This window comes from Phocoena phocoena, chromosome 16, assembly GCF_963924675.1.
Source record: "Phocoena phocoena chromosome 16, mPhoPho1.1, whole genome shotgun sequence".
Classification (NCBI taxonomy): Eukaryota; Metazoa; Chordata; class Mammalia; order Artiodactyla; family Phocoenidae; genus Phocoena; species Phocoena phocoena.
The window spans coordinates 32,073,449-32,091,895 of NC_089234.1; the positions used below are offsets into that span (position 1 = coordinate 32,073,449).

The window sequence follows — 18,447 nt, forward strand, 5'->3', positions numbered from 1 at the left end:
ATGATTCAGAGAGATACAGTGTTTTGAGCTAAAATGCTAGGCTGGATTTTAAACACTACTTACACTGGTTTCTAACTAAGCGAACTACTCATTTGGCAGGCACCATTTTTCCCATCAAATCTCTGCATTCAAAGCTGATTTTTCGTTTTCTTTGGTGCTGTGGCATTTTATCAGTACAATAATCAAGTTGTGTTAAAAAGCAAAAGCCCTGTTCAACTTTAAGGATAAGAATTAGTCAATATCAAAGCAACAAGAGGGAGGGAGGGAGGATAAAAGATATCTTGGTACCTGAAGCTTTTCCATTATTGGAGCTGGGGAGACCTGGGACAGATAAAATGGGGAGACGAAAGGGGAGATAGACTGGTTTTGAATAACACTCAAAATAATAGCAGTGTGAGCTTTATTTACATTTTATAAAATATTCTGGCCTTTTCTGCTCTGAAACTTAAAATGACTTGCGTGGAGATAAGGACTTGACCGACACTTAGTCATCGACACATTACATCGGATTCTCTGACTTGTCTTTGCAGGCTAGTTCATGTGCTCTGTTAGAGCTGTTACTGATTTTAAGGGAAGGAGTTGGGTCTTCATTCCATATTCATGAATTCTGAATTCAGGTTAGCGAGCTATTAGAAAACGGGAGAGGCTGTTTCAGCCTAACTCTTGTTGGAGAAATTCTTTGGAGGGATGTAGTGATCCCTCGTGGGATCGTGGATGTAGTGATTAAATATCCTGGGTTTCCAGGACAGTCCCAGCAGAAAAACCTATTCTCGTGAGTGAAGCTGTGGTCTCATTTTTAGTTCAATGCAGCCATCTCCATGAAGGATTTATGTCTTGTCTTTGTTCTGCCAGTCTTAGCGCCCCAGTCGGTGTTCCACTTATTTGGGGACGTGTGCTGTGCCCTTTGAGAGCCATCCCCCACCACAGAAACCCGTGTGTGTTTGCACTTTCCGTGATCAGCACCTTTGCAGAGCAAACTGTGTAACCACATCTGCCAAGCGCATGTGGGGTGCCAAGGAAGGAAAGCTACTCGAGGAACCAGTTTGAGGTGGAATCAAAACATGATTATGAGGGGTTTCTCAAAGTGTTTTCTTAGCTGCAGTACCTCTTTGCTCCATGATATTGTATATGGAACCCTAGCATATGAAATGGGACACAGCTGAGCTGGGCAGCTGGAAACCACACCCCCAGGCCTCCCCATCCCACCCAGCAGGCCTGGGGGCTCCATGAAACTCAGCAGTATGGACCAGAGACAGCACGAGCACCCAGGCATCTATCTCAGCCCGTTTCCCACTCAGCCAGGCTGGGGACCAGCTTTGCTTGTGGAAATTCTCTCGAGAGGGCCTTTGGCTATTTGTCTCCGTGTGTTTCTGGGTGTCAGGAGCAGTCTTTCCCCAGGCGTCGTGAATGTACCTTCCTGACTACAGGTCTGTTTGGTTGGGTGGGTTCTCCAAACCCAGCTCTGAACTGTGGTTTGCCGTGGTGTAGCTTCTGGTGCTGGGCTCCTTCTCTGTCCGCTGGGCTCCCGGGTATGGCTGGATGCCGGTGCAGGACAGTGGCAGTGGGCGACGTGTCACTCTGTTCTCTCACCTTAGCCGGATGTCTCCTGATCACGTTTTGTTTTGTTCACTAGATGATGATTCAGATCTGTACTCTCCTCGATATTCCTTTTCTGAAGACAGTAAGTGACTTAGAATTTCTTGGTTGTAGGGGAGGAAGGGAGAGTGGTGAACGAGGGAAGACATCTTCCTGTTTTGAGTTTTCATCTATTTTAAGTCTTTCTTTTAAAGCCCACTTTTTCCTTCTCCAGCAAAATCTCCCCTTTCTGTGCCGCGTTCAAAAAGTGAGATGAACTACATTGATGGTGAGAAGGTAGTTAAGAGGTCGGCCACACTTCCCCTCCCGACCCGCTCTTCCTCGCTAAAATCAAGCCCGGAAAGGTAAGTGCTCTCATCAGCTCTGTGATTTTAGGTTCTCATATACAATCTCTTTCTCTGTGTCAGGCAGCATTGGAGCCAGGAGTCAAGCAGACCTGAGTTTGAATCCCTGCTCTGTCACTTATTAGCAGTGATTTGTTTTTTCTGAGTTTCAGTGTTCTCATCTGTAAAATGGGGATATATTTTGCATTCATAGGCATGTTGCAAGGGTAAAACGAGATGCTGCATGTAACATTTCTAGTAGTGCCTGGCTCACAGTATGCACTTAATAATGTTGACGATAATTATCATCCCTTTTTACCTCTTCACAAGAGAAATCTTAGCCGTAAGATTTGTCATGTGTTTTTATACTCTGTGCATACTGATGGGGCCCATAGCAGAGAATATAATTTTAAAATGAAGCCACGCTTTTTAGTATCTATTTATTTATTCAACACATTATCAAAGCATAAGGCTCGCATGGTTGTGATGATATCAGTCATCTGTTAATGCCCGCACCAGATGACCCGACTGTCTTTTATTGACTCTTCTCCCCTCTGGAGCAACCTCCTGTGCCATCTGGACTGGTGTCCCATGCGTCTCCCAGCTCCCTCTTCCACCACTTCTCAATCCACAAAAAGGCCCTGGCCAAACTGAATTCTTTCTTTTTCCTTTAAATACACACTGTTTCACACCTCCAAACTTTTTCCATCTTCATAGACAAATGAACGGCTGTTTTTGAAATCCCACATATACGTAAGTGACATCTGCCTGAGGAATTTGATAATTACTCTGAAAGGAAGGCTGGGTATACCCATAAATCCTTACAAGTGCGTTCATCGAGCGCCTACTGGGTACATTCTGTGTGCGGGTTGAACCAGATGCTATGGAGGAATGTAAACATACATAAATCATCGTCCCTGCCTTCAAGAAGTTTATAGCCTCGCAGGAAAAACTGAATATAATATCACAGTGCAAAGTGCAGTTAGGTACATGTATAAAAATTTTGCAAATAATTTCCAAGGCTTCATGTATCCTCTGAAATCCCTCACTGGATCGGGTTAAGTACTTGTGCCGAAGGCTGCAGTTTTGATGATTACCAGATAGGGTGTGGAACAGGGAAGAAGAACATGGTTATAATAACAAATAACATTTATTGAGTGGTTCCTGGGGGCCTGGCGCTCTGCTAAGTGATTTACATGCTGAGACATACTGTCTCATTTAATCCTTAAAGCAACCCCATTTTTCAGATGAGGAAACTAAGGTAGGTAGCGGCAAAGTGTTTGGCCCAGATCAGCTAGCTAGCAAGTGCTGTAGCAGGGCTGGAGCCACAGCTGCCTGGCTCCGGGACCTGCATTCTCTCTCACTGCACTAGCCTGAGTGGGAAGTACAGGCATGTCTGGGGAATGATAAGCTCCTGAGAGCAGAGCAAGGTGAAGGATTTTTCCAGAGCAAGCTTTGCTGCTGCCGCTGCTGCTGCTTCCTTTCTTCTCTTTCTCTTCTCTCTGCTTCCCAGTGTCTGGTTGTGAGCACAGGACACCTCAAGCCTTTTGTGAAGCGAACACAGGGATCTGTGTGTTTGAAGAAGGAAACCAGCACAACTAAATGCTTTGGGCGGAGTCCGATTTTGTGCCTCGGATATAAAAATTCCTTGATTAGACTAGAGTCAGCCAAAGTCTGACCTGTCGGATGCCAATTTTCATGAAAATAGCTCTAATAGGATTTCCTTTCTACAGAAACGACTGGGAGCCCCCAGATAAGAAAGCGGATACAAGAAAATACCGTGCAGAACCCAAAAGCATTTATGAGTATCAGCCGGGCAAGTCCTCCGTTCTGACCAGCGAAAAGATGGTAATGTGCATATTAGAGTTCTTTTGTCTCACCCTGCCTGTGTTCTTTAATCCAGATGCGCTGTGTGTGCACTTGGATTACATTCTTTCTCCCTTGAAATAGACTTGCTTTGTTTAGAAGACAATGAAAATATGAAGCATTTTTACCCTTTTCATTTTTGCAGGTGTTCACAAAATAAGTCCCAAGAATGCTTTGAAAGAATCCTCTCATTGTGGCTTTGTTGCTCTCTTTGCTCATGGTTTTCACTAACTTTAAATTTTGTGATGTAAGGTGGATTTTGCCACTATCTTTTTTTAAACACCTAACCATTCGTTTATCAGGCTTATTACTAACTGGACTAAAGTTGGGGTTTCTTAGGTGACTCTTATTTGAACATGCGCAAAGTTTGTAGAAGTTACTAGTACATCGTTAAAAGCCAAATAATTAATATGATGATGTGACTTGGGGGGAAAAAGCCCCCGGCTGTTAGAGTATGTCTTTTAGGTCTTCCTTTTCTGACAAGTGCAATAGAGAGGACGAATTTCATATTCAGTCTGGTTTATGGTTCCCTATACAAGTTCGCATCTCCAAGCAATTATCCGTGGGGAAAATGGCCTGTATGGGCATAGCAGACCACCCTGCAAAAGCAGGGGAGAATTTTTACAAACTGACTAGTTTCATATCTGCCGATCACGTTTCCTTTTATTCACCCTTCATTAGAAAAAGCTGGTTTCAGAATTCTGAACATGGTTAAAGGGATCCTCCAAAGCTCTATAAACCCTGCAGCTGTGCCAGCAGGATGGAATTATCACGCTGGGGATTGATCCTTATTAAAATGCTGTTACCACACTGAGTCCAGAATAAGTAGGCCTCTGAAATGAGGGCTCAAATTATTCTCCCTCCACCTCTTTTGCTCTACATGTTTTTAAGGAATAATTGATTTGACTTCTAATAAAAAGGTGACATCTTTAAAAGCACAAAGGGATAAGTAATTTTAATTAGGAAAAAAGGTTCAACAGGTCACAGAAATGCTTCAGAGTTGTCATTCTTCAGCATTTACTGTGCACCACAGTAATTTTAAGCAAAAAGTTCTGAGAGGTGCGGAGAATTTTGCCTCTGGCTCAACCCTGCCTTGGAGGTTCTCTCTCTTAGAAAGTAACAAGTACGGAAGGTAATCCTCCATACAGGTCTTCCTAGAAAGAATGTCACGTCCTTTGAGTATATTCCCAACACTTGCATAACAAGTGGTGGACACACCATCACCTGTCAGTACACTTCAATGATTTTAGAGACTCTGTAGGCCTTTGGGTGCTTTTGTATTGGCAATTTATTATTTATTATTGTTCATAGAAGGTCATTGATTTATTGAAGGCTTGCCCCTTAATTTCTTCTTTGTTTCCTCCTCCTTTCCTTCGTTCCTAATAATTTGACCACTATTCAAAACTAGGAAAAAAACAGTAACATAGTTTTATTTTTCTCACTGATACCACAATGGTCACAATGTCTTCCATGTCATAGTCCTTGGGATCATTTATATTGTTTTTACAAACCCCGAAAAGTAGCACACAGTGCCCACGGGGCCCTCTTAGGGGAGTTGCGCTGACCATACACATGGATTGCCAAGCACCATCTGGGTGTTCCCACACAGGAAGCCCCCTGGTTGTACCAGGACCTGGGCCAACCCAGTTAGGACATAACACCAAAGGCTGGCCAGGGGGGAACATCACTGTGCAGCTGTTTTAGTTTCGTGCCTCTCCCTCTATTTAGCGCTATTCTTCCCAAAGAGTCATTTTTCATTTCAGAGAGAATCTTCATCTTTTCACAGTCTACTCTTCACAGGGGTTGAATTCGTCCTTTACTTTTGAATTTCTTTTCCCGCTATTTTTGCCACATGAGCAGAAACGTTGGAATGTGAGTTTCAGCACGTGAGTCCTGCCTTTTGGTTTCCAGTGTCGGGTTTACCAGAATTTGAGGAACCCCCTTCCTTCCACAGCCACCACCCCACCACCGCACACATACATACACACACACACACACACATTTTTGTTGTTGTTAACTCTGAATAAGTATACTAACTAGAGACAGACAGATGTAGAATCTAAATGTGCTCTCAGAAATGCACATCTCCTTTTAAGGGGGAAAATCCACTTTTCCCCCCAATTCTTTTCCAGTTGGAGGTGCTCGTGTCTGCTTAAGCCTGGCAATTTAAATTGTGGCCTCACAGGCACATCTCTCTATCTGTTGTTCACACAAAGAGTTGAAGAGTAGGCCGTAAAGGTTGCCTTAGAGCACATCTTGTTCCTGGAGCAAACCCACAGCATCCCAGACAGATAAATACTGTGCTACCTTCAGAATCCCCCCAGGAGATTCAGTCTTGGTGACCTATTCAGCTGTTTGGCAAACTCATCTGACGTTCTTCATCACTGTTTGGCCTCCCTCTTATCATAGTATGAGTCCATTTTCTTCTCTTCTGGTCTTGGAATTGGAGACCTGTTGGTCAGTCCCTGCTTTGTCAGAAATGGCTTTTTTCAGGCTGTGTTCCTTTTACTTTCCTCCAAAGTCCCTTATAGAGCTGAACTTCAGCTCAATTCAATAAATATATACAATTGACCCTTGAACAACATGGGTTTGAACTGCACGGTCAACTTGAACATGGATTCTTTTCAATAGTAAATGCTATAGCCCTGCACAGTCGTGGTTGGTTGGATCTGTGGATATAGAGGAACCGTGGCTACAGAGGGCCAACTGTAAATTATACTTGGATTTTTCGATTGCATGCACCCCTAATTGCCCACACTGTTCAAGGGTCTGCTGTATAGAATAACTTTGATGTGCCGAGCTCTGCATTAGATGTTGGAGTTCCTGCTCCCATAGGGGTATAGTAGGAAGGACAGACATTAAAATCGTTATTACAGACACGATATATATTTGAAAGTGTAAATAAAACAAGGGGATTTACCCAACTTGGTTTCTTCCCATTTCACTGTCACCTTGAATTCCTTCCTGACTTTTCAAGTCTGTCACTTGCCCCTGTTTTAGCTTGGTGTCATCCACAAACTAAGCAGGCCCGCCCCCTTCTCATGGGGAGTATGAGAAATGTAGACAGCACTGGACTAGGAATTGCAAGGTCTGAGTTCTGAGTTCGAATTCTGACTCTGCCTTATGTCTTGGGACATCGCTTGACCTTTCTGAACCACAGTGTTTTCATCTATAAAATGAAATTATTATCTGGCCTGCCAGCCTCACTGAAGCATTGAGTGAGAGGATCACGTGTGATAATGTGGGTTAAAGATCTATGACCATTATAAAGTGCCATGTAAATGACCGGGCCACATTCAGATTATTTAATTAAAATCTGAAGCTAGTCTCTGGCTCCCGTCCAAGCAACAAAACTGTCCTTCAGGACAATCAGTTGTTCCTCTCAAGTCACCTGCCTTTTCTGAGGATTTTGCCAAGCTGGGAAAAGATAGCCACCCGTAGCAGAGAACTCAGCCTGGCCTTGTGGAATCTGCTTTGCCTGCCAGTACAGAGAGCCTGTTCTGCATCTAGAAAGGACGTTTCCTGCCTGTCCGTTCTGTACTTGGATCTGTAGCGGAGTTATAAATGCAGAATCAAATGCTGTGTGATATTGCCTCTTTCACTTTCTCTCTGGCAGCTCAGAGGGCTGAGGCTGGCTGCTCTGGGTCCAAGCTGGTTGACATACCTCCTGACTCAGTTCCCTGCCCAGCATTAACCTCAGCAGTAAAACAATCTGCAAACAACCTTTGACAATAAAAGGGGTTAATTCTTTCAAGACTGAGAACCAGAACATTCAGGCAGTTTCCTGAAAGAGTTGATACTTTTTTTTTTTTTAATGAAAAGAAACTACTCCCAGAGAGCAATTTATAAATAGTCTTTTAAAATAATAAACATGAAATAGGTTTCATGGAACCCCATCATACAAGGATCTAGGGTGTCCCTGTGTCTAAACTGTCTCTCCTGAATAGTGGTGTCTTCCTAGATATTGCACCTCATTTCACTGAATAAATACAGAATCCATTATTTTACATAATTGCAAAAGCCATTGAGGAGGAACACGCATTCTCCGAGATTTAAGCCCTACGCCCCTAAAGACAGTTGGAGGAGGTTTTAGACTCTGTTTCAATATATATTTCCCTTTGATTTCAACTAACGTCTATCCAGTTAATTTCTGTTGAAGAAAAATCCTCTGCCATATTTTCCTCTATTTAAAGCAAAAGTAGAAATAATGGTAAAGATTCTTATAGGGATTTTTAGAAGAGATTGGTAAAGGTCACTAAGGAAGTTTACAGTCATTTCAGTAAGCTACAAAAGACCTGTTAACTGAATGTTAAGAAAAATGTATCCAGGAGGAGCAGCTTTGTGAAGGAGTCACTTGGAGATGCGTCCACAGGATCTGCAGTTTCCTACCTCATGTGTCGTGGCCCTGAGGGCGTGAAGTTTCTTATGATGTTTTCAAGCACAGTGGAAAATGTACATTTACTATTTCATATTGTTGTCAGAATATCACCACCTCTCTGTTTTGTGACTATCAAGATTTTTTGAAACGTATATACCCGTAGGAATTAAGCCGTGAGCCTCTAACACTTCTATCTGATGTGACCATATCTCCAGTTTATTAAGGGGAAACCTGATTTGCTTTCCAGGCATTCATTTTCCAACTAATTATTTCCGGAAACACATGCTCTTCCACAGAGCAAGGTACCAGAACTTTATAAATATTTGATTCAACATGAAATCCCATGGAATCATATTATCAGTCTGTGAACTACTTTTCAGAGTCGTATAAAATGAGAACTCTAACTTATTTTTGTAACATAACCCCGAAGTTTTTTCCCCACCTATCGTTCTGTTATCTGTCTTGTTCAGCTTTTCCCTCGCTTTATTTTTTTCCCTAGTTCTTTAACGTTTATTTCGTAGAACACACAGTATATTCTGTCTGTATTCATCCCCCATGGATGCTTGTTTAAAATGTTTTTTCACTTGTGTCTACTGTTTTTACTTACATCATCTTTCACTTTACTCTGTATGGGACATGGTTTCCACCTACTCATGTGCCATTAAAGATGCAGTATTAACAAATTGGCTTTTATGAAAGTGTCAGTATTTGCTGCTTATTTTGAAACCCTTAAGGCAGCCTTGCAAATAAGTACTAAAACTGTACTAGCCCATGAAAAGTGTTTGCTGTACTCATCTGGCGTAGATGGCTAAACGCTTGATGTGTTCCCCAGGCTATTTGCTCTTAACTAATAGCTCTTTGTAAAGAGGGATAAGGCCTCTCTTTTCTCCCACCACTCCGACAATTACCAAGGGAAACTGTCGTGCCCATGTTCAGATCTGTTGGGAAGGTGGCAGTGTGGTGCAGCATTCTCCATCTGTCGTCCCTCTGCCTTGGGACCGAGAATGCCTCCCTCACTGCTCCCTACCTCAGTGTGCCTGTTTTCATAAACACATCCTTTCCCGCCTGTTTCAGCTCCCCTGATTTTGCTCATGTCAATAAAGAAATGGATGATCGCTGCTGTTGAATGCAGGTGCTGTATATTTCTGGAAACCACTGCATCTCTACTGGCCGGTTCCTATGTAATCTCTGCATAATGTTATCCTTCTCTCTCTTCCATTTCCCTATCACCAACCCCTATAGAGTCGGGATATAAGCCCAGAAGAGATAGATTTAAAGAATGAACCTTGGTATAAATTCTTTTCAGAATTGGAGTTTGGGAAACCGGTAAGTTTAATAGCTTCAGTGGTTATAGACACCTTTTTTAATAGTGCTGTTGATGCATTGTTGCTGCTAAAAAAAATCAGACCTATTTGTAAAGAATTCAGGAAGTGGGGAGCAGCCTTGTTGGCTGTCAGTGGTGGGATTGTCTATTCTCGCTACAACCTGTGAGCTTTCCATTGCTTTACTTCACCAAGAAAGGACAGTGAGCTCTGGACAGTATTTCTTGCTAGAAAATCCCCCAGGAGACATGGCTAAGTCATTGCTTGTTTCAGGACCTCCCGCCACTAGCAACAAATATCACACACCTTGTAGATTGCATTATTTTGGCCTTTGGTTCAGTTCCTTGACCAAAGTCTTCATGGTCTACTGAAGACAACCAGGAAAATGCATTACACACTGAGAAAGACCAGCATTGTCACTGCTTAGAATAGAAATTTTAGAAGCACACATGCAAGGGAAGTGCCAGTGCAAGTGGAAAAGGGCCTCTCTATGCAGAGGTGATCCTCGAATGCCATCCTGTTACAGGTGACTTTTAGGGAATGATTTCTATGAGGTAGGATAATATTTCCCAAAATTAGAAATGAGAGTTAGGAATTCTAGCAAACTTAGTATTCAGCCCAGTAGCCTGTAGCTTCCCTGTGATGTGTCTGAGTTCGCTTTGGTACAAATTGATTTTTGGCACTTAAAGGAGGATTTTCTTGCCCTTGCACCCAAAGGAGTATCAAACCGAAGGGAGAATTGAGCTCATTTTTCCACTGGAGATGACTGGAAACTGACTTTAAAGCTCCAGTTACTTTAAAGTCTTAATTATTACAGCTGCAAAAATAATTTACAGGTGGAGGGATTTAGTGTATAAAAATAAAACATTTTATTAGATGTTTGTATGAGACTTTAAGCATTGAATCGGCATTTGAATCACCATGATTTAGAATGATAGTTTTATTTGCAGATAGCAATTAACTTTACAGCTCAGTAAAATGTTCAATTCTGTAGTACATTTTTAATGAAGATGAAGACGGAGAAATTTAACTGTTGCTCTGGAATTGCTGAGCTTTGTTTGAATGTTCAGTCATTTTCTGAGTTAGGAGCACCTGCCTTGTAAACACTCCTTGTAGGAACAGGCATTCCTCCCACTTTGTCCCCTCCCTGACACTGTCACCTAACGTCAGCAGAGGTGTCCTGGATGAACAGCGCCACCTAATGACAAGCAGAGAGGGAAGCATCCAACCCAAAATCTGCGCCGTCTCCTCCTCCCCACCCCCCAAAGCTTTGGTACACACCTCACTTCTCCTCTCTCTCCCTGTTTTCTCTGCTGTCCACCATTCACACATCAGTGAAGTCTACCTCACGCAGTCTTTTCCACATGCAAAGAGTTAACAGTATCCTAACCCTTTTCCTTTTCTTTTTCTTAAAACCTGCTCAATTATCTCACAAGAAAACCTGCAGAAATGTGTACCCCTGCCCCCTCAAAAACCATGATTGGTACACGCAATAATAATGCCATACTCTCATCAGAGAAAGCAAAAGATACTAGCTTTAAATTGTTTATAATAAGGAGTCTATGCCATTGAGTTTTGAAACCCTGTTCAGAATCCACAAATTTCTAGCCATCTCTTCATTTGCCAGATAACAAATAACTATTTTAGTTTTACTGAAATATTAACTTTTAGGAAAAGTTATGAAGGCATTTTTTTCTAATTAATTGTGATTGGTTTGTTTAATTAAATCTGTCATCGTAAATAATACTCTTTTCGTTAGCAGTAGACAGCATTTCAGTCACAGCATATTTAGATGGGCTCTGTGAATAGCTCCATGAATTAGCATCGTTTCTGCTGGAAACTGTAGTCTGAGCCCACAGAACCAATCCAGACAAATGTTGACAACACGGTCCATTTGCGTACAGGGACCTTCCTATAATTTGTATTCCTACCCCATTGTCCCCACTGCCTCTTAATTATTTAAAGACTTAGAGATGCTTTTCCAAAATGTCATTTTCTCTGAAGCCAGAGTGTTCCTTGCATAGACCTTAGAGTCCTTCTTAAATGGGACTACCTCGTTTTGTGTAGGTCTTTTAAAGTAATAGAAGATGATACTTTTGAAGACTTGCCAAAATCGCTTAATCAATGCCTATATCCTGAGGAACAGCACTGAGGCGAACGGGTCCTTATGGTCTGAGTCATCCTGAGGGTGGGCTTGTTACCTGGTTGAACCAGGTTGATGACTCCCAGAGTTTGGGAGGAAGGTGTGATGGGGAGAAATGTTTTCTTCACTTCTCTCCTACCCCAATCAACTCTGGGCCACAAAAGAGCAAGAGACATACATAAGAGGGGTGTAATCCATGGCAGTTGTTTTCAAAGACTTTTCAGTCATTCAGAAGCAGGATGAAATTAAAACTACTATCAAACCACGTGGATCATCGTTTCTCCTTTTTATGCCACGTGAACCTAGGACCCACTTCCCCCTAGTAGAGCCTGCGAGAACTTTAGACATTTAGCCTGAACTCCTTTCTTCCTTGGCCCCTTCACTTAAAGGCACCCAAAATGAGCTGAAGTTTCAGCAAGCTCCTGCTTAAATGGGACTTTTAGGTCTAATGAGTTGTAGGGTATCAACTAATTTAAGACTCCAGGGACCATTTGGGGGAAGATTATTTAAAACCAATTTAATTTGTAAGCACTGTCTTATTTTTCACAGTAAGTAAATGAGTAGGGCTACCATCAGTGACTTGGAAACATCTCCATCCCCAGATGAGCGATCCAACTGTATTAAGTGCTTCAAGATGAATGGTAATTGTCAGTGGCACTTACTTTACAAATTGCAGAATATACGCAATTGATATTACATACACAAGTTACTGGTGAAGGCACCTTGGAATCAATTATGTTTTATTTGTAAAATCAATTGCTTTTTATTTGGCCTCGAGTGTCAGCTTTTTCTTCTTTTTTCTCCCCCTGATTTCTATAGAAATTGATGTGATTTCTGTAAGTAAGCTCAGGGCAAAATGTAAAACTAATTTGAATGTTTCCACAGAGTTGGTTATGATGAAATTTGCACAGAATGATAGGAGTTATTAATGATATCATCTCCTCAGAGGTCATTGTGTAAGGAATTTCAAGTCTAAGTGGGCAGAACAAGAAGGTTTACTTAGTGGAAGAGGGGTTGCAAAGATAGAAGCGGCTTGTAACTTCTAGATGTCCTACCCTCTGGAACCCCCTTAAAACAATTCTCCTGGCAGATTTCTACTTCGGGAATGCAGTTCTAATTCTAACATGATCAGTTAAAGGAGAAAATAAAAATAACCTTACAGTTCACTGTTTAAATTCAAAGTATAAACTCTGCTCTCTAAGAGAGATGGAAGGTTTGACTCTACCATCAGCAGTATTATCAAAGTCTAGTTAAACTGTAAAAGGAGATTTTTAAAAACTTATCTAGTGAAATTGTCTAGTTCTACAGTGCAATATTTAACACCTGTTTCATACATGGATTTCATCGCCACAAGCCACAGGAAGTACATTTAGCACCATGTACCCACCCTTGGTCAGATCTCCAAATTCACACGTTTATGAAGACATAATGAATTTTACAGGGGACAAGGCTAGCTTTCCAAAATGTAGGCTCTCAGTGTCCATCTTAGTTGGAAAAGAACAATGAGGAATTTAAATGTTTGTTTTTGTTCAAATTGGCATTAATGCTTTTTTTTCCTTTGTTCTTTTTAAAGTTTTCAATATTTATAATCCAACAGTGATGGACCCTTGAGACAGAGATGCAGAAATAAACCTCCCACTTGAACATTTCCAGCTCCTGAGTTCCATGGGCTCCCCAGGTGGCCTCAGGAGACAGGGTGCCCGCTCCTTTTGTTTTTAGTTCACTTTTCTGTGTTGAGACAGTTCTCCTAGTGTTGCCCCTCTTGGTTTGAGCTGGTCTCCATGTTTGTCTTTATGTCTTTACGCTCATTTCTTCATTTCCTCCTCTGCTTCCCGTCAGCCTCCCAAAAAGATATGGGATTATACTCCTGGAGACTGCTCTATCCTTCCTAGAGAGGATAGAAAGGTAATTCCACTGTGGGCTGTGTGTGTGCGCTCTGGCCTGGCTAGTGTGCGTGTGTTGTGGGCTTTTTTCTTTTATTAAATCCCACCCCCTTTTATTTTTAACTTGATTGTAACTTTTTTTTTTTTGGGCTTGGTGATAAAACAGTTTAACAAAGTCTCTTAAGACTTATACTAATGTGTAGAGGTTTTTAAAGCAACGGCTTATTCTGCTGACATATAGTATGTGTCATAGTCACCATACTCTGAAAAAGAGAAAATAGGTATTTCCTAAAAGGTAGGTTTTGGGGGTCTGTGTAGTTCCTCTCTCTAGCAAGTAGAGTAGAGTTTTGGAGCTCTGATTACCACAGGATTTATATTCTCTATGCCTAATGTTGCATTCCCTGTTTTCCTGTCTTTAACTCATTTCTAGTAAGCTCTTGTGTTTTAGTCATGCCATCTTTGCCTTATTAATGTATGATACTAAACAAACTCGTTTTTCAAACGTAACCTTCCATGCTGTCTGCCTTTCCTCCTAACTAAAACCCTCTTTCCCATCTTTTCTTTCTTGAACCAGACTAATCTAGAAAAAGATCTCAACCTCTGCCAAACAGAGTTAGAGGCAGATTTAGAAAAAATGGAGACGCTTAATAAAGCACCCAGTGCAAACCTGTCACAGGTATTTCCGAGTTTTTCTCGTGCCCTCAGTTCCCTTTGCTTTCTAATTTGTTCTATGGTTTTTGATGTAGTTGGGGTGATGAATGGTTATGCTGGTCATTTTTAAGCTGCATGGCTTTCTGGCTCCTGTTTTAGGTCACCCCTGACCCCCAAGTTAATTGTTGTTTGGATTTCTTTCGAGCTTGGCATCTTCCTTAAAGGGGATTTTTCAAATATATATGCAGGGTGGCTAGTGATTGAACTGCTCCCCCCCGGCTTACCATCCTCTTTCTCTGCTTTCAAGGGGTCACCCTTTTAACTCCCCTTCTGCCCCCTTGTGTGTATACCTTCTCTGAATTTTCAGGGAGCCTTTTTTGGGCAACTTCTATGTCTTTTTTGCAGCCCTGGGAGATACCAACCTCAGAGATCATTTTCAAAAACACAGCAGCTGTGATTCGAGTGCCTCTTGCGTGCAAGGCACTGTCAGAATAGTAGTATTTGTAATTTGAAAGGTCAGAAGGTTCTTAATGAAAAAATGCACTCCGGAGACCAGACAGCCTGGCCACAAGCGTTTGAAACTCTGCCTACATTGATATTTTTAAAGGGAGCTATGTCCCAATGTGGTTTATTAAAGGATGTGTCAGAAAGAGAGAGAGTCCAGGGTAAATGGGCTCCCAAGGCGAAGAAAAATACCAAATGTTTGGAGAACTACCCCCAGGGTTCCCTGACAAAACAAAGGAGACACTTACAAGGAAAGGGTTTCTTTATAGAAAATAAAAAAAGGAATGCGGACACTGCTGATAGAGGCTAGGACGTCCACAGATTGTGGCAGGAGAAACAGAAAATGCTAATGGACCGTGTTATTCTTAAGCAGAACTGAGACAAGGAGGGTCAGGCCACCAGTGTGTGTGACTTGGGTACGAAATCATGTAGAGCCAGAGACTCAAAGCAGGTGATTATGGCCGCAGCCAGGGGGGCCCGGGATACGAGGGGCAGAAGCCAAGCACTGCAAGCTGATCCAGGGGAGTTAGGGTTTGGGAATTCAGAGTCACCGAAGGATGAGGTAGCCAGCAGGACCAGCGGTTAGGCCCAGGGGAACACAGAAGGTGAGCAACAGGGCATGCAATGAGGCAGATGCGTGACGGGGTGGGCATAGTGGGGAGCTGAGTCTCCAACCAGGGCGGAGACTGGCACCAGCTGTAGCTGCTGTGGGAATGGAGGTCTGAGCTGGGTCTAAAGGAGAACTGTGGCTGCAGGTAAGTCCTGAAGTGAGCTGGGGGGCCGGAGGGGAAGTGAATCAGCAGGCACTTTTTTCAAAGTATTGTAATAAGAGTGGTTCTGTAACGTGTGGCAGGATGGACAGCAGCTAGAGAACTACTGCAGTAACCACAGCCTCCTTGGGGCAGAGATGGCATCCAGTACCTACAACCCTGCCTGGGGCTAGGTGGGCCCGAAGAGGTGTCTGATGCATGAATGAGTCATCTTGACATTGGTTCAATTATGCGTTACCCGTAGTCCCTAACGTGTGTGTGACGTGCTGAGGGAGGTTCTAAATCAGCACAAGAGTGGACTTTGCCTTCAAGAACGTGACAGCTTAGTCACACTCATAAATAAAAGATCTCCAACAGTACACAGCAATGCCTGTAAGAGCTAAATGAACGCTACAGCCTCTAAGTGCTCAGAAGAGGGGGAAATCTTCCAGGAAATCAGGGAAGACTTCTCAGGAGTTGGCCAAGATTTTAAGGGATTGATGGAATTTAGGTACATGGCAAAAGTGGGGGCCATCCATTTGAGGCATGGTAGAGAGCACAAAAGTGAACGTGTTTAGGATGGATTCAGGAATAAAGTAGATGAATTCATCTGTAATAGAAAATTTGGGGTGATAATAGTGGAAGGCAGGTTTGGGAAAAGAGGGTTGACCCTGGGTTGTAGAGACTCCAAAAATATGGTTAAAGAGATGGTTGATTTTGCCCTCAAGTCAATGATGTGATTCAGGACTAGTGTTTTAGGAAGGTTAGTGTCCTCACTCTAGAGAGGTTGAACTGAAGGGATAACCTCCAGTTGGAGGTTGAGAGGGCAAGGAGGCTTCTGCAGCAGTCCAGGCATGTAGGGGTGAGTACTCCAGTGGCACCAGCATGAAGGGATAAGGGTAGATGTGAAATCACAGAGGAAATTGCAGTGGGACATTTTAACTAATTGGTGTGAAGAACAAAGAGTTGGGGTAATGGGATGGAGACACAGACAACTGTAGGGTTTTGGCCAGGAAGCTAGAAGAATGGGGACATCAGTATGTCACATAAGAAAGGTGGGGAGAAAATCAGTGCAGAGGTAAGATGAAGGAGGTGGTTTTAGGTAGTTTGTTTTCGAGGTGTTTGTTTGGTATCATATAGGGAATATCCAGTACACAGTTGGAAATAGAAAACTAGGTCCCATGAGAGGCAGGGACGTTGAAAGTCAATCCGAGTCACCTGAAGAGAAGTGATGGTTGAAGCCCTGGGAGCAGGTGGAGACACCCACCCTGGGAGTAGATTACAGATCGAAGAGAGAGTCATGCAGAGAGAAAGGATGGGAGACAGGCAGCTACCCATCGGGATGTTGGATGACACAGAACAGGAGGAGGGGCGGGTCAGAGAAAACCAGAGTGAGGAGGAAACGTGAGAGGTGGAGCAAGTATGAGAGTTGCCCAAGGGGTCCCCCAAAAATAGACTCTGAGGGAAGGTCAGTGCATTTGGTAACCAAGAGGCTTCTAAAAACTTTGGTGGTTGCTGGGTAAGTGGTTGATGGGAGGGAGAGTATGTGGTGAAGAATCAGGGGAGCCCCCAGGGATACAGCACTGATTGGCAACATGTGATTGTGGAAGGAAGGAAGGGGGATGTTTCCAGAGGACTCAGCAGGGTTGTGCAAAAGTTCTTCCAAGACGGAGACCCAGAACGGGGCAGGTGCCAAGGCTGGGAGACCAGTGCGGGCAAAGGGGCTGGAAGGATGGGTGTGGAGGTGAGAGCAGTGCCTTCTCAGGAGTAGAGGGGGGTGGAGGGCAGAGGAGGGCCGGGGGTGAGCCCCTGACGAAGGCTGCCTCCCCTCCCATCGTCCTCCCTCTTTCCCAATCTCTTCCTTTTCCTTCTCCTGGTGTTTTTCTTTCTCTCCTTTCCCCAAGTACCTCTTATCCTCCGCAGAGCTTGTTTTCCTTGAAGTGGTCATTAGTAGAGGTAGGAGCTTTTGGTTTTGGTCGCGCTGTGTGGCTTGCGGGATCTCAGTTCCCCGACCAGGGATCGAACCCGTGCCCCCGGCAGTGGAAGCTCAGAGTCTTAACCACCAGACGGCCAGGGAATTCCCAGGAGCATCTTTAAACATTAACTTTCATGTTGATGTATTCAACTAACACGTTATTTTTAAAAACAAATATATTGAACCCTTTGCCTTTCTTTCTCCAAGACAATAGAAACCCTAAACTCTGTAATTATGCTGCTTTTTCTCTGCATAGACTCTTGGTTTTCTTCCTTGTGCATAGGGGCCTGTAATTTGATAACATGTTCCCTCCCGTCACGCTGAAATGGTGATTAATAGGTTTTGTGAAACTGCATTTCTCCCCATTTCCGCACTTCTCAATCTGCAGGGGTAAATAAATGATCTAAAAGTACGGCCTTTTAAAATGCATTTTTTTAAAAACATCTTTATTGGAGTATAATTGCTTTACGATGGTGTGTTAGTTTCTGCTGTATCACAAAGTGAATCAGCTATATGCATACATATATCCCCATATCCCCTCCCTCTTGCGTCTCCCTCCCACCCTCCCTATCCCACCCCCCTAGGTGGACACAAAGCACCGTAAAATGCATTTTTGTATGTTCTGTACCTGAAGTGTTGGGTGACACTCTGGTTGAGGCATGTGGGTGCATGAAGGAGTCTGGTGGGCTTGGCAGGGGCTCCGAGGGTGGGGGGATAAGCTGCTGGAGGGTGCCGTCCATGTCACTAGTGCCTGTTGCCAAGTGGTGGGCCATCTTTCCAGTGGGCCTGCGACTGGAGATAAATGTTAAGGAGTGGGGCGTCTCCCGACCCACCCAGAGAGCCCTGGTTGCAGCCACTCGGAGGCAAAAGCCCAGAAATCCTTCTAGAGAAAGAGCACCGCCTTCCGCCAGCACTGAGACCTTTCCAGCTGAGCCCCCCATCTCCCAGAGGGCTTTATATAAATTAGGAAAGGAAAAGGACTTCTCTCGTTTTCCCCTTGGCTTGAAATATCTGAGTCGAAGTAAGTCATCTACATTCTTTTTTTTTTTTTTTTTTT

The 18,447-nt window shown here is 43.3% G+C and overlaps 1 protein-coding gene across 1 annotated transcript in view; it reads left to right on the top strand.

Annotated features, from left to right (window-relative positions):
* Positions 1 to 18,447, top strand: part of SORBS1 (sorbin and SH3 domain containing 1) — a 239,875-nt gene that overhangs the window by 176,252 nt on the left and 45,176 nt on the right. Inside the window, exons 14-16 of the mRNA XM_065893760.1 lie at positions 1,634 to 1,681; positions 1,811 to 1,940; positions 3,653 to 3,767. Coding sequence (XP_065749832.1) covers positions 1,634 to 1,681; positions 1,811 to 1,940; positions 3,653 to 3,767 — 293 coding nt within the window. The remainder of the gene's footprint in view (positions 1 to 1,633; positions 1,682 to 1,810; positions 1,941 to 3,652; positions 3,768 to 18,447) is intronic.